Source organism: Balaenoptera musculus, chromosome 4 (assembly GCF_009873245.2).
Source record: "Balaenoptera musculus isolate JJ_BM4_2016_0621 chromosome 4, mBalMus1.pri.v3, whole genome shotgun sequence".
NCBI classification, from domain to species: Eukaryota; Metazoa; Chordata; class Mammalia; order Artiodactyla; family Balaenopteridae; genus Balaenoptera; species Balaenoptera musculus.
This window is the reverse complement of record NC_045788.1, coordinates 72,862,225-72,878,471: the sequence shown is the minus strand read 5'-3', so window position 1 is coordinate 72,878,471 and position 16,247 is coordinate 72,862,225. Positions and strand designations below refer to the sequence as shown.

The 16,247-nt window shown below is 40.8% G+C and overlaps 1 protein-coding gene across 6 annotated transcripts in view; it reads right to left on the bottom strand.

The window, feature by feature from the left end:
- Positions 1–15,624, bottom strand: part of UBXN7 (UBX domain protein 7) — a 71,022-nt gene extending 55,398 nt beyond the window's left edge. For 2 of the 6 annotated variants that reach the window (XM_036850231.1, XM_036850237.1), the window contains exon 1: positions 15,503–15,624. In XM_036850231.1, coding sequence (XP_036706126.1) covers positions 15,503–15,575 — 73 coding nt within the window. In that variant the 5' untranslated portion in view covers positions 15,576–15,624. Of the gene's footprint in view, positions 1–10,921; positions 11,030–11,300; positions 11,423–15,502 lie in introns of those variants that run through there. The other 4 variants (XM_036850232.1, XM_036850235.1, XM_036850233.1 and 1 more) reach the window with 4 other exon arrangements.
- Positions 15,625–16,247: the final 623 nt, after the last annotated feature.

Here is a 16,247-nt window from a genome sequence, read left to right as displayed (position 1 = left end):
AAATGGGCAGAAGACCTAAATAGACATTTCTCCAAAGAAGATATACAGATTGCCAACAAACACATGAAAGGATGCTCAACATCACTAATCATTAGAGAGATGCAAATCAAAACTACAATAAGGTATCACCTCACACGGGTCAGAATGGCCATCATCAAAAAATCTACAAACGATAAATGCTGGAGAGGGTGCGGAGAAAAGGGAACCCTCTTGCACTGCTTGTGGGAATGTAAACTGACACAACCACTATGGAGAACAGTATGGAGGTTCCTTAAAAAACTAAAAATAGAACCACCATATGACCCAGCAATCCCACTACTGGGCATACACCCTGAGAAAACCATAATTCAAAAAGAGTCATGTACCACAATGTTCACTGCAGCTCTATTTACAATAGCCAGGACATGGAACCAACCTAAGTGTCCATCTACAGATGACTGGATAAAGAAGATGTGGCACATATATACAATGGAATATTACTCAGCCATAAAAAGAAACGAAATTGAGGTATTTGTAGTGAGGTGGATGGAGTTAGTCTGTCATACAGAGTGAAGTCAGTCAGAAAGAGAAAAACAAATACCATATGCTAACACATATATATGGAATCTAAAAAAAAAAAATCTGTTCTGAAGAACCTAGGGCCAGGACAGGAATAAAGATGCAGACGTAGAGAATGGACTTGAGGACACGGGAAAGGCAAAGGTTAAGCTGGGACGAAGTGAGAGAGTGGCATGGACATATATACACTACCAAATGTAAAAGAGATAGCTAGTGGGAAGCAGCCGCATAGCACAGGGAAATCAGCTCAGTGCTTTGTGACCACCTAGAGGGGTGGGATAGGGAGGGTGGGAGGAAGACACAAGAAGGAGGAGATATGTGGATATATGTATACATATAGCTGATTCACTTTGTTATACAGCAGAAACTAACACACCACTGTAAAGCAATTATACTCCAATAAAAATGTTAAAAATAAATAAATAAATAAATAAATAAAAATTACCTTACTCCTCCATTCACACTTATGTCCTTCTGGAACTCCAATTAGATGTATGTTAGAACTCTTCATTCTATGCTGTGCCAATTTGTTTTTTACCTGTTCATGAGCTTTTAATTTTAGTTAATTTTTTATAACTAGAAGTTCTGGGGTTTTTGTTTCCTAATCTGCCTGGTCATGTTTCAGAGACCCTTACTTCATACTCATATTTCTTTTCATTTCATCTAATATATTAATCAAACTTACTGGAATTATTAAGACAAAATATAAAATTTCTGCAGTCTCTAGAGGTCACTGTCTCGTTTCTGCTGGCTCTTGCACACTATGCAATGTTTTTTTGTGCACTTTGTGATTTTTTTTTGACTATGATCTTAAGTGGCTTGGAATTTTAATCTGTAGATTTTTGAAGGCTGGGTTGAAGGTACATCCCTCCTAAGAGAAGATAACTTGATAGATTTTGTAAGGTACCTGAAGGCACCACCAAACAGAGACTATTTAAAATACATTCTTGGGGCTTCCCTGGTGGCACAGTGGTTAAGAATCCGCCTGCCAATGCAGGGGACACGGGTTCGAGCCCTGGTCCGGGAAGATCCCACATGCCGTGGAGCAACTAAGCCTGTGAGCCACAACTACTGAGCCTGCACTCTAGAACTTGCTCGCCACAACTACTGAAGCCCTCGCGCCTAGAGCCCGTGTTCCACAAGAGAAGCCACCGCAATGAGAAGCCTGTGCACCGCAACAAAGAGTAGCCCCCACTTGCCGCAACTAGAGAAAGCCTGTGAGCAGCAACGAAGACCCAACGCAGCCAAAAATAATAAAGTAAATACTAAATGTTAGTTCTTAAAAAAGTTTTTTTTAAATAAAATAAAATACATTCTTGACTTGAAGTTTTATGAAACCACATGGGAAATGTGACCCTGTAAGGACCCTTGTTATAAATTCTCAGAGAAGATTTCTCCTGCCACTCCCCAAATGCCAAGGTCCCAGCTTCATGTATGGGAGGGTTCTCCTTTCAGATTCCTCTCCTTAGGAAGGCTGCAAGCTTGTTTCCTGTGCCCTCTGACGCCATCAAAAGAGAAGTTCAAAGCCATCCAGTTAGGGCAGCTTCAACGAGGGTGAAAGCTTACTTAAAACCTCGCTAACATCTCATTTCCAATTTCATTTCATTTTTAGCTTCTGAATATTCTTTACTTTCTCACCAGCCCAATGATACATTTTATGAGATTTTTAAAAATATTTTATTCAGGATTTTCCTTCTCACTTGGGAGGGTTACTCATGGTATCTCTCTAGTTTAGTCCTACTGCCAGAAATGAACTGCTGACTCTACTCTTAATATCTTTCATTTGTTTTCTTTTCTCTACTATTATCTGTAAGGCTTTAAATCAAGTCCTTAATTCTTCTTACCTGGATTACTACAATAGGCTCCTAACTGATCATCATTCTATCTTCCACCTTGCTGCTGAAGTTATGTTCCAAGATACAAGTGTGATTATCACACACAAATACAAACACACACACACAGTTTAAATTCTTTAATGGCTCTCTGACACCCACAGTATAAATTCCAAAGTTCTTATGATCTGGCAAGTCCTCTGTGATCAGACCTCAGCTTATCTCTCTGGCTTTTCCTCTTCTCTTCTCCGTCCTATGCAATTCAGTACAGTCACACCAAATTACACACTTGGAAAGCCCTTATTCTCCTTATCTCCCCCTTCGTCTAGTTCATGCATGCTCAAGAATCACCATAAGTGTTACTTTTTTCAATTCCTGTGCTAAGCATTCTCTACACTACCTCCTCCCCACTCCCACCACTGTGATACTCTTCTATTACATACATGGACATACTACTAAGCAGTAAATACTTGTTTACTTTCTAGCTCCTCCAAAAGAGCAGGAGCTTCTTGAACACAGGGGTTGATTTTTTTCTTGGTACCCTAGCATCTAACGTCATGTTCGCTTGCATGTGATCAATATCTAATAAACTGACTTAAAACTATCTCATAGTACTTCAGTTAACCAGTTAGTACACTGGGGAAAGAAAGGCCAGACTTCAGCCAAAACAACCCTTCTATATCCTTTGAATTTTTTTCCTCTTGGCTGCGCCACACGTTTGTGGGATCATAGTTCCCCGACCAGGGATTGAATCCCGGCCCTGGCAGTGAAAGCGCCGAGTCCTAACCACTGGACCACCAGGGAATTCCCCTATCCTTTGAATTTTAAACCGCATATATTTACATTTTAAATTTCATTTACAAAGCAATATGGTTACACTGTGGAAATCACAAATAGCAAATGGGTATTTAGGATAAATGAACTTAAGATAAAATGTCCAGTGAAAGCATCACATACAAATTTTAAATGTGCTGTATCTCAAACAACATAAAGTGAAAATCACATGCTCCAAAAAACTGTTAGATGATACTGAGCAGCTACAGCTTTGTCAGAAAGCTGACAAAGAGATATCTAAATGCTAGTAAAAAACAAAAAAAGAACAAAATTATTTCATGGAACATGACTGGAAAAAAGCATTAATATACAATATTGTGATTTAATGTTAAATCAATAAATAACATTATAAAAAAGCATCAATCATTTCACTTAAATCTCTAGAAATTTACATATTGATGTCAGTCAAAAATCTTTTTTGGGAACTGGACAAATACAGAATTGCCTTTTATTTGGGGTGTGCCTTATATCTGGGTATATATGGTAATTTAAGTTACATAGGGCCAGGGATGTTTTTGCTTTAAAAGGGCTTCATATATTACTCAAAATTGAGAAACTTTCCTCCACTATTCTCTCTTCAACTGCAAACAGCCCATCAGTCAACCAACAAATCCTACAGCTTCCATCTAATTAACAACACCCCTATCCATACTGTTCTATGTTCACTGCTATACTCTTTGTTCAGGCCTTCAACATCTCTTACATGAACTATCACATTTCTTTGCTCTTGGTCATGCTCCTATTGATATACCTTCTATATTGCAAAAGAATGTAAATTTGATTATCTCCCCTGTTTCAACAGTTCTGCACTGCTGACTGGAAAACTTTTCATCTCTCTTGAGCTGCACACAAGACTTGGCCCTTATAAACCGCTCCTATTTTATACCCTTCTGCTTTCATCTCATCTCTGTACCATTCCCTCCAGATGCAGGTGTTTTTGTAACCTAGGCAGATCACTTGGTGGTACTTTACAATGCCATGCCTCTGTATGATATGGAGAGTGACAGCAGTAAAATCAGTCCCCTCATTCTTCTTCTCGTTTTTTGTTTTTTTTTTTAATTTATTTTTGGCTGCGTTGGGGTTGGGTCCTCGTTGCTGCATGCGGGCTTTCTCTAGTTGCTGTGCATGGGCTTCTCATTGCAGTGGCTTCTCTCTCCAGATCACGGGCTCTAGATGTGCGGGCTTCAGCAGTTGTGGCGCACGGGCTCAGCTGCTCTGCAGCATGTGGGATCTTCCCGGACCAGGGCTTGAACCCGTGTCCCCTGCATTGGCAGGCGGATTCTTAACCACTGCACCACCAGGGAAGTCCCAGTCCCCTCATTTTTCTTGACAACACACCAAATACCCACCTGTTAAGTTGTGGACCTTCCCCCTCTCTCCTCACCCTAAAGTAGATACAGGAATAGATACTACTTTTCCACAGGGCCTTATCTCTATCCTTGTCTCTGCTAGCTCTTCTACCTTACAGACTTTAAAAACTCACTGAACTGGCCAGTTCTCACTTTTCTCAAACCAGTTCTCTCTCCATAAGTCCTCAGTCAAGCTGAACCAAAAGTTCTCAAATTCTATACTATATATAAAATAAGCAACAAGGTCCTACTGTATAGCGTAAGGAACTATATTCAATATCTTGTAATAAAACTATAACGGAAAAGAATAAGAAAAAGAATATATATACATGTATGTATAACTGAATCACTTTGCTGTACACCAGAAACTAACACAACATTGTAAAAACTAACTATACTTCAATAAAAATAAAATAATTTTAAAAAAAATGTTCTCAAGTTCTAGTATATACAGACTTATATTCTCACCATTAGGAAACACTTTAAAAAAGTGAAGTCTCGGACTTCCCTGGTGGTGCAGTGGTTAAGGATCCGCCTGCCAATGCAGGGGAAATGGGTCCGAGCCCTGGTTCGGGAAGATCCCACATGCTGCGGAGCAACTAAGCCCAGGTGCCACAACCACTGAGCCTGCACTCTAGAGGCCACAAGCCACAACTACTGAGCCCGCGTGCCACAACTACTAAGTCCATGCGCCTAGAGCATGTGCTCTGCAACAAAAGAAGCCACCACAATGAGAAGCCCGTGCACAGCAACGAAGAGTAGCCCCTGCTTGCCGCAACTAGAGAAGGCCCGCACGCAGCAACAAAGACCCAACACAGCCAAAAAAAAAAAAAAAAGTGAAATCTCAAAATAAAAACAAATTCAACTTTTTGAGGGAAAGGAGGAGTTCAAATATCCCAGTAGCCAACTGTATGTTAGGTAATTAAATACAAACTCTTGGGGCAAAAACAGTACAAATTTGATGAAAACTTTCTATATCATTACTCATAAAACCTGAGGCTTTGTTTCAGTGTTTTTCTAATATTTTTACACTGTGTCTAGTTATACTGGTTACATTACTATATTTCTTAAATGCTAGTCTAAAAGTTCAGTGTCTATTGTACTCCACCATTTTAATTTATCTACACAGCAGCTTCTGAAAATTAAAAGGTTCCTGTATGTAAACTACTCTGGCTGCTTATTCCAGCAAGAGATGCATTAACTATTATCTTTGCCACATAATAAACCCTAAAACTAGCTTCTGAATGACATCTACTGATCTTTTTCTTTTCAGAGAATTAAATGGCTGAGTTTATACCATTTTGGCTCTTGTCTCTCTAGGTGCTCACCACACTGCACTAAAGCACCACAAAAGGCACAAAGAACATGCTGGGACTTCCCTGGTGGCGTAGTGGTTAAGACTCCGTGCACTCTCAATGCAGGGGGCCCAGGTTCAATCCCTGGCCGGGAAACTAGATCCCACGTGCATGCCACAACTAAGAGTTCACATGCCACAACTAAGGAGCCCATGTGCTGCAACAAAGGAGCCAGCGAGCCACAACTAAGGAGCCCATGTGCTGCAACTAAGGAGCTCGCCTGCTGCAACTAAGGCCTAGTACAACCAAATAAATAAATAAATATTAAAAAAAAAAAAAAGAACATGCTGATGGGGGATCGAAACTCCCTTCTGCTATAATAGCAACCAATCCCGGCTGCTTCACTCCTTTTGAAATTTGTTCATAAGGAAATTCAACTTAAAAATGACCACTGCTGGGAATTCCCTGGCAGTCCAGTGGTTAGGACTTGGCCCTTTCACTGCAAGGGCCTGGGTTCAATCCCTGGTGGGGGAACTAAGATCCTGCAAGTGGCCCCCCAAAAAAAGAGCTGATGTAGAAACACAGGAAAATGTAATAAAAGTATAGGTGAGTATTTCAGAGATCTACTGAACTATAGATTAAAATAGAATTTAGTAAAAGGGATTATACCGAGAATGACTTTAAGACAAAAATAAAGCTATAATAAAGGAAATAATAACTGTGATATTTTGGGGGGCAGAAGGTGTCAACACTCGAGGCTCAGAATTGCTTTTTTTAACATCTTTATTGGAGTATAATTGCTTTACAATGGTGTGTTAGTTTCTGCTGTATAACAAAGTGAGAACTGCCATTCTTATCTATAATCCTCACTTAACCATTTAGTGCTAGAATCTAAACTATAGACAGCATATCATATATCTTTTGACAATCTGACAGGATAACTTCCATCACTGGAGCTTGTCAGTATAGTGACCTAAGAGCTTTCCATAAAAGGGGTCTCTACTTACGAGATTTTTTAAAAAAGAAGCACATGCTAAATTCTGGCAAGACTGAAGAAGGCAGTATTAGAGAGGGCCCCAAGAAGCAAAGTACACCATTCACTTTCTTAAATAAAGCCAAATTATCTGAGCCATCTGTGCTTGTATAATCAGGCATTCTTAGTTTATCACTTGTTGTATCACTTAGTGTATCTTTTTTTTTTTTAAATGTAGATCCTGCCCCCACTCCAATTGGAAGGGTCTGGGTAGGGCCCAGGAATATGCCATTTTTTAAAACATTTATTTATTTATTTGGTTGCGCTGGGTCTTAGTTGCAGCAGGAGGGCTCCTTAGTTGTGGTTTGTGGGCTCCTTTGTTATGGCTCACCGGCTCCTGAGTTGCGGCACACGGGCTCCTTAGTTGTGGCATGTGAACTCTTAGTTGCAGCATGCATGTGGGATCTAGTTCCCTGACCAGGGATCGAACCCGGACCCCTTGCATTGGGAGCACAGAGTCTTAACCACTGCGCCACCAGGGAGGTCCCAAGTGTATCGTTTTAGAAACAGAAGATAACTGAAGGATAATTAAAGGTTCCAGTGGTTCTCAATGTCAGGAAGTAGTAGAGACATCTAGAAATGTGAGACACCATTTTTGGTGTTTCATGATTAGGGGATGGGAGCACTACTGGCATTTAGTGGAGAGAAGCCAGGGGTGCCTTAGTAGGTTGGAAAATGTCTCCCCTCCCCTAAAGACTTCTCACACCTTCATTTCAGACTTCTGGCCTCCAGAGCTGAGAGAATAACTGTGTTAAGCACTGCAGTTTGTGGTAATTTGTTACAGCAGCCACAGGAAACTCATACAAGCGCTAAATCTTCTGCAAGGAACGGAACAGTCCTACAGAACAAGAAACTGTCCTAGCCAAAATGCCAACAACACTTCCACTTAGCTAAACAGAGGAATAGAAGGTTAACTGAGAGAGCAAAGGAAAAGTAAGGAGGGCTAAATGATATAGAGGACAGGAACAGTGATAAACAAATTTAAACAAGTTACAAGTTTTACCTATATACTTAGAGGTAATAACAATTTTTGATGAGTCAGCCGTAAAAAAATTTGAAATTCTCTCTTATTATATTCAGAATGAAGAACAAATCTTTTTTAAAAGGGGGAGGGGGGCCTTTAAAAGAAACTTGCAGATTTAAACTACCTGTAAACCTGTTCATGGGCTTATTTTGAGGTCTCAATATTATAGGTAGCAGCAGGATAGCTTAATCTAACCCAGTGTCTTAGTTTGTTCGGGCTGCTCTAACAAAACTACCATAGACTGGGTGGCTTAAACAACGAACATTTATCTCTCACAGTTCTGGAGGTTGGGAAGTCAAAGATCAGGCTCCAGCAGATTTGGTGTGTGGTGCAGGCCCACTTCCTGGTTGATAAGACAGTTGTCTTTTCCGTGTGTACTCACATGGAGGAAGGGGCCAGATAGCTCTCTGGGGTCTCCTTTTAAGTATACTAATCCCATTCATAAGGACTCCACCCTCATGACCTAACCACCTCCCAAAGGCCCCACCTCCTAATACCATCACACTGGGGGCTCAGGATTTCAAAATACGAATTTTGGGAAGGACACAAAAATTCAGTCCATAACACCCCATAATCCATATCTATGGCAGAAGTCCCACTTTACTGTTTCTCACCACATGCACTTTTTATTTATCCATTACCTTTTCTTCCATCTGCTTTAGCTTGCTAATGGCACCAAAGGCATTAACCCAGCTTGTGGCACCCAATTTATCAGTGGCCATCTCCTTGCTGCTGCCTCTTAGTTCACACTCTTTCTCCTTTAATAACTTCATATAGAAAATAGCCCCAAACCTGTAATGCAGTCTATGTTTCCACCACAGCTGGAAAGAAGAATCAAGAGACATTTCAAACTTTAGTAGTCCTTTATACCTATTCTCTACACTATTTTCAATGCCAAAAGAACAGTCTCTTCACTATTATCAATGAACCTAAGTATGGTAGTCACAGAGATTTTTTTTAAAAAGAAAAAAAATCCCTCTACAGACCCTTTCTTGCCCCACAGGGATAGAGCACAGAAATGACAGGGACACAAAGTGGTTACTTTTTGGTTCTACACTTCCCCTAGAAATGATAATAAAGCCAGCCAGACTATCCACCAAGGAAATGAGAGTCGGTGACAGTTGCAAGAAGTAAGATCAAAGTTCAACCTCCTCACTGGTCTCCCATCCTGGAGTTTTTAAGTATTGAGGAATAGAAAATATTTTTTAAAATATTTATATACAAGCACTATGGAGAACACTATGGAAGTTCCTTAAAAAACTAAAAATAGAACTACCATATGATCCAGCAATTCCACTCCTGGGCATATATCCGGATAAAACCATAATTTGAAAGGATACATGCACCCCACTGTTCATTGCAGCACTACTGACAATAGCCAAGACAGGGAAGCAACCTAAATGTCCATAAACAGAGGAACGGATAAAGAAAATGTAGTATATATACACAATGGAATATTACTCAGCCATAAAAAAGGATGAAATAATGCCATTTGCAGCAACATGGATGGACCTAGAGATTACATACCAAGTGAAGTAAGTCAGACAGAGAAAGACAAAATGCAAAATGGTGTATGTATCAATAGTAACTTAGGAAAATAGTATGACATTTTTTAAAGTTACACACCTATCATATGATCCCACTCCTATTTATCCAAAGGAAATGAAAACATACATTCACACACTTGTACACTAATGTTTTTGGCAGCTTTATTTATAATCTCCCAAACAAGAAACAACAAAATTATCCATTCATTTAATGAATGGATAAACAAATTGTAGTATATCCATACAATGGTATATTATTCACCAATAAAAAGGAACTACTCATACCACAACATCATGAATGAATCTCAAACGCAGTATGCTAAGTAAAAGAAGCCAGACTCAAAAGAAGCCTGACTACATACTGTGATTCCATTTATATGACATTCTGGAAAAGAAAAACAATAGACAAAAAGATTAGGCTACAGGTGAGAGAAGGGACTGACTACAAAGGGACAGGGGGAAATTTTTGAGGATAGAACTGTCCTGCATCTTGGGGACTTCCCTGGTGGTACAGTGGTTAAGAATCTGCCTGCCAATACAGGGGATACGTGTTCGATCCCTGGTCCAGGAAGATCCCACATGCCGCGGAGCAACTAAGCCCGTGTGCCCTAACTACTGAGCCTGAGCTCTAGAGCCTGCGAGCCACAACTGCTGAGCCCATGTGCTGCAACTACTGAAGCCTGCGCACCTAGAGCCCGAGCTCCGCAACAAGAGAAGCCACCGCAATGAGAAGCCCACGCACCGCAACGAAGAGTAGCCACCGCTCACCACAACAAGAGAAAGCCCACACACAGCAAGACCCAACGCAGCCAAAAATAAATAAATAAATAAATTTATTAAAAAAAAAAAAAAGAACTGTTCTGCATCTTTATTGTGGTTTTACGACTGCATGCACTTATGAAAACTTTAACTCTACACTAAAAATGTTACATTTTACTGTATGCAAATTATACCCTTTATTTTAACAGAATTTGGGTTTATATTTTGTATGTGTTCTTTTTATTTCATTTTTTTAAACACTTAATTTTTATTGCATTTTTACTAAAGCACTGGTCTATGGGGAATTCCCTCCTTTCACTGCTGAGGGCCCGGGTTCGATCCCTGGTCGGGGAACTAAGATCCCACAAGCCACGTGTGGCGTAGCCAAAAAAAAAAAAAGAAAAATTAAAGTATTGGTCTATGAAGATTTTTTTTTAAAGGGGTCGGGGGGGGGGCGGTCCTTTCCTACAAATAAATTTGAGAAGCACTGACCTAAGACATATAACCCTAAATCACTTTACTTCTCTGGGCCTTCAATTTCTCATTTTAACTCAGAAATGGGTCAATATGGTTTCTAAGATGTCTTCCAACCCTAACCAAGAAAAATCTGTGAATATTCAATGATTTCTGGTTTCCTAAAGTGCCTACATAATATCTGACATATTACCCTACTCCTAATGTTTAAAGTACCATCACATTCTCCTGGTTTTCCTCCTACATCTTTGGTTTCTTCCGATCCTTCTCTGTACTTTCTTCTTTACCGTCTGTTAGATGTTAGTGTTCCTTCAGCTTTGTGTCCTGGAACAAAGGACACATCCACTTTTATAGCTTCAACTGCCATCAATATGACTCATCAGATGTCACTCTTCTTTCTAGACCCAAATATTCATTTCCCTACTGAACAGCTCCATTTGGAAGTCCCACAGGCAGCAACTTACCTAAGCTGAACTAATCATCTCCCCAAACCTCTGCTACTATTCCATACCTTCACAAATTGTACTATTATAAACTTAGACGTCCAAAACAGAATCCTAAGCTTCATTCTGACTCCTCTGAATTCTTCCCTTACCTTTCAGAGTCCACTTCTCTGCCACTAACTTATTTCAGGACACCAGCATCTTCAATTACTGCAACAGTCTTCTACTGATGTCTATGCCTACCTCTTCTCCCCTATGGCCAAGCAGCTCTTTCTGAAAAAACCAAATGATTGTGTCACTCCTCTAATTAAAACTTTTCACTGACTCCCCATTACATTCAGAATAAAGCCAAGATTTCTTAACATGAGTTACAAGGCCCTTCCTAATCTGGTACCCTCTTATCTCTTCAGCCCCATTTATTGCATCTCACACAAGCTATGTTCTCTTCATTTGGAATTACCATCAATTCCCTCAACCTACTGTCTCTCCTTTCTTGTCTCCATATGTATGCCTGTCCCACTTTCCTCCAGGTCTCTGCACATGTTTCTCCTGTCAGAAACAGCTCTCCTCCAGGTTTTAGCTAAGAAATTATTTCTTCTGCGAAGCTTTTCTTGACCTCCCTCATTTGTGCTACCGTAACAGCTCCTTACCATTATCCCAATGTATTACAATACCCATTTATGTGTCTGTATTCCCATTAACCTTTAAGCTTTTTGAGGACAGACACCATGTCTTGCTCATGGTAGTATCCCCAAGATCTGAACCATGCCTGGCACATAGTAGTCTATTAATAAATACTGAGTTTACTAGTAAGAGTCTACTCACAACTCAAAAAAATTTATTCCCTCCCTAAATTTCTGCTCAAACTTCATTAACACTCTTTGAAATAGTTCTTAAAATTCCAGAAGAGTTTTCTTTTAATATCTAGAACACTTGCAACTACCTTTCTTGACACAGAGAACTTAAATACACTTTAATACTAACCCAAGAAAAATGTATTGTAGAAAGAATATGAATGGAAGTTGACCACAAATCCAAATACTACCAACACCAAGAGTTTCTAATTTAACAAATATGCATTCATTCAACAATTTTAAAAAAGATTAAACTAAAGGGGTTCTATAATTTCATTAAGTTTGTGAATGCCTACTATACACAAAGCTTTATGGAATGCTACACTAGCAACCACTTGTACTCTTCTCAGCCTCACTTTCTATTCCCTCACTTTTTGGCCTTACCTTCTGATTGTGTATTTATTTCTACCTATTCTATAGCATCTATATCTCCCTCATCTCATGAATTATTCTGATTACACCTATGCATTTTGTATATGTGTGGCTGGATGTCAGTCCAAGTTGGTGTTAATGGGATACTGCTGTGGTTCAAAACATTTTTAAAAACTGCTCTTTTGGAATTACCTTCAGATCCAGTGGCACATTCTTTCCTCAGGTTTTGAGAACTGATATAACTTCTGAAAGTAGTCAGCAGTCTAAGCCATGTATGAGAGTATCAAGGGAGATCAAACTGAGTAATACTGTAAAATGTGGTAGACTATAAAATAACAGGACTGGTTTTCTATGTAGCTTGAAATAATGCTAATGGCATCAACGGTAAAGGTACATAGCTTCTCAGTGTGACCACTTCAAAGACCATCACTTCCCTTGGCTATCTGCTTATCAAAGGGTTTAATCATAGGAAAAATGTTTATGATGTAACGTTAATTGAAAATTTCAGAATTCTAAATTATGTACATTATGATCCACAATGTAAAAATAATTTTAAAGTAATTTAAAAAATAAAAATAAGTATGTAAACAAGAACTGGAAGATAATATGTGAAATAAATAATATTGCTATTGTGAGAATGAACTAGTGTTTCTTTTTTCAAAATTATTTCATGTTGTGATATCTTTTTAATGTTTTTTAAAAGTCAGAGTCATTACTTCATACTCACATATCATAGAGAGAGAGTGTGAGAGAGATCTGTTCTATTTAGTGAGAAATAAAAGTTAAAATTCTTTCAATTTTCTCTACTTCTAAATGCCACAGAAAAGGTAAGACTCACATTTTTGAAAATGCATTGCTTTTACCACAATGTTGGGCTTCCAAGTAAGTAAAATCTTTTTGAAATGAGAGCATAAACTCTTAAGGTCAGTTTCATTCATCTAGCAATAAATAAATTTCAAATACCTTTCTGTCATAAATACTACAATTTAAAATATTAGTGGGGGACTTCCCTGGTGGTCCAGTGGTTAAGACTCTGCGCTTCCATTGCAGGGGGCACGGGTTCCATCCCTGGTCGGGGAATTAAGATCCCACATGCCGCGCGGCCAAAAAAAAAAAAAAAATATATATATATATATACACACACACACATACACACACACACAAATTTTTTTAGGATATATTAAAGGGAGTAAAGGGGTCAATCATGTGTTTCTAATATTTAATTACTATCTTGTAAAAAAATTATTATAAATCCATAATACATTAAGAACAATCTAAGGTATTTTCGCTTTTACAGACCTCCAGATACCACTGTCTACTGAGGGTCTCCAACTTGATTCAGGAATAGAAGGGCCTGTGACCAGGAAACAAGCCATGAAGACTAGCTGACAGAAACAGAATTAAAGCAATTAAGTGAGTCACTTCATCTCACCACATTTTGGGTTTTGTCTACACATACCAAAAATGTTGCATTAGAAGAAATAATGTGAGACTAAAACAATCTGAGTTCCTAAAGTGGTAGTTAGCATAAAAAACTGGAATGAAATAGGTGGCATCTTAAACCACCTCTAGAAAATCTAAAGAAAAGATAATGATAATCACTTCTATATGTAATTCACTACAAAGATTTTTCTATATAAACATAATACAGCAATAATTTTCTGATTTTCCCAATGATCTGCTTAGACACTGGGAAATGCATTACATCTCTAATAGTCCAATCACAATTTTTAAATATTAAGAAAAGTTATCATTCCATTTCTCATCCCAATTTTGTTACAAATTTTACTTTATCAACTTTGACTTGATGTTTCATGCCCACAAGCTAGACAATGCATCAAAAATATGGTTATCGCTGCAAAGTAAAAAATAAAACTAGCTTTAACTATTAAAACGACAACTCGCAACAACCGGTAGTGGTTAAAACATAAAATTTCACTTAACCAGATCTTGCACGTCAAACTCTGGATACATTCAAAATGGAAATGTTCTCTGCATCTAACAAACTACCAAATAAAGTATAGATCTGCTAACATTCTGACCTCCTTACAAAACGACAAACTAGAACGGCAAAATTACACTCAGGCACATGTAGTACTCTTCTCTCAAATCACTCCACAGAGAACTTCATCATTTGCTCCGCCCTCTAATAACTCATGCAAAAAAAGTTCAGCACCATCACAGAGAACAAGACAGAGAGAATTCATAGAATGGCTTAGGGCCTTTCCTCCAGGCAGTAAGAGGATCTGCGTGTGCCCTTCGCAGGGGTCCAAAGGAAAAGAAAAACCGAGGGTTTGGGGGATACTGACATCCAGAAACTGATTTTGTCTCAAAGAAGTTTCTGCCATCATTCCTATTTTATCAGCAGGAGGCCCTGGCGCCATCGTCTCAGTCTTTATTATTTTTTAATGGGGAGGTGGGAAACGCCACCGAGGATTCCTCCAGGCCTTTCCTATTAAGGTCTGGGGGCGGGGGGTTCCCCCTCATTCTTCTCTTAAAACCTCAGTCTGGAGGGTACTCCTCAGCACCCCCCCTTTCTGGCGGCCTATCCCCCGAGATCGGTAAAGGCGCTGCCGAACCCACCAGCCTCGCCGTTAAGGCGGGAGGGCCCGAACACGCCAGGGCCACAGCGATGGCTCCGAGGGGCCCAGAAAGGGGAAGGGCAGGCCAGGCACGGGGGGGAGAATGACCTGGCCAAGGAAAAAAGGAATAAGGAGGTGAGGGGATGCGCTGCACCCCAAGGCTGCACAGAGAAGAGGCGATGATGATGAAGGAGGAGGGCGGTGGCCCGGGTGCGGCCCCCCACCTCTCCCGCCCCCAGGTCCCCGGGCCGGCGGGGGAGGATGAGCTCGGCCCATTCCCCGGGTCTGGGCTGAAAGGGGGTGGGGAGGTTTCCCTCCACACTGCGAGAAGACCAAGAACGAGGGTATGGGGTGCGCGGGGGTGAGGGGGTGTCTCCCGCCTGAACCCGGAGACCCGACGCCGTCGTCGCCTCTTCCTCAGGAGGGAGGACGAGAGCTGTGGGTAAAGCCCGAGAGAGGAATGCATGAAGGTAAAGGGAAGCCCAGGGCAGACCGGCCGCCCGCTCCAGACCCCACTCTCCACCTTCCGGTAACCGCGTCTCTTACCGGTGATGGCGGTGAACTGCTGAATTAACCCCTTCAGCGCCGAGGACGCCGCGGAGCCCCCGTGGGCAGCCATCTTACCGCCGCCGCCGCTGCCGCCGAACAACAACACAGACACACACGGAACGCCCTCCCCCACCTCGCCGCACGGTTTGCGCAGGCTCATTGACCGCCCCCAAGCTCCGCCCCGCCCGCCCAGGCCCCCCGCGGCGGCCTGCGCAGGCGCACTTCCAGATCGGTCCGGGAGAGCTTTCTGCTCCCCGGGTTGGCTGGTCGGTTGCTGTCCGCCACCGCATCCTTCATTGCAACCTCTGCTGCCTTCCTCTCCAAGCTCCAAGGCCAGTCTCAGAGACGCGATATTGCTTCCTAAGTTTCCGAAGGGCTTGGTAGGTAGTAGGCTCTTTGCGTTTCAGCTTCACAAGCTTTATTAACCGACCCAACTGCCGATGACAGTATATTTTTTGTTTTTGCAACTCCAGAGCCCTCTGCTAGGTTTCCTGCAACTCCTATCAAAATACAAATCCTACATCGTTGCACTAAAGCGACTTTCGCACCTGCTCCCCAGCCTCTAAACTAATTGATTAGTGCGGCAGCCCATGCAACAGAAGTAAAATACCAGAACCCGTGGTCCAGTCCACTTTCCTTCAATAAATTTGCAACACATCTCCCCTCAAGGTCTCAGTTTCCTCACCTATAAAATGAGAAGGTGTCATTTATGTAAGGAAAAAAAATGTGTATATGTATATAC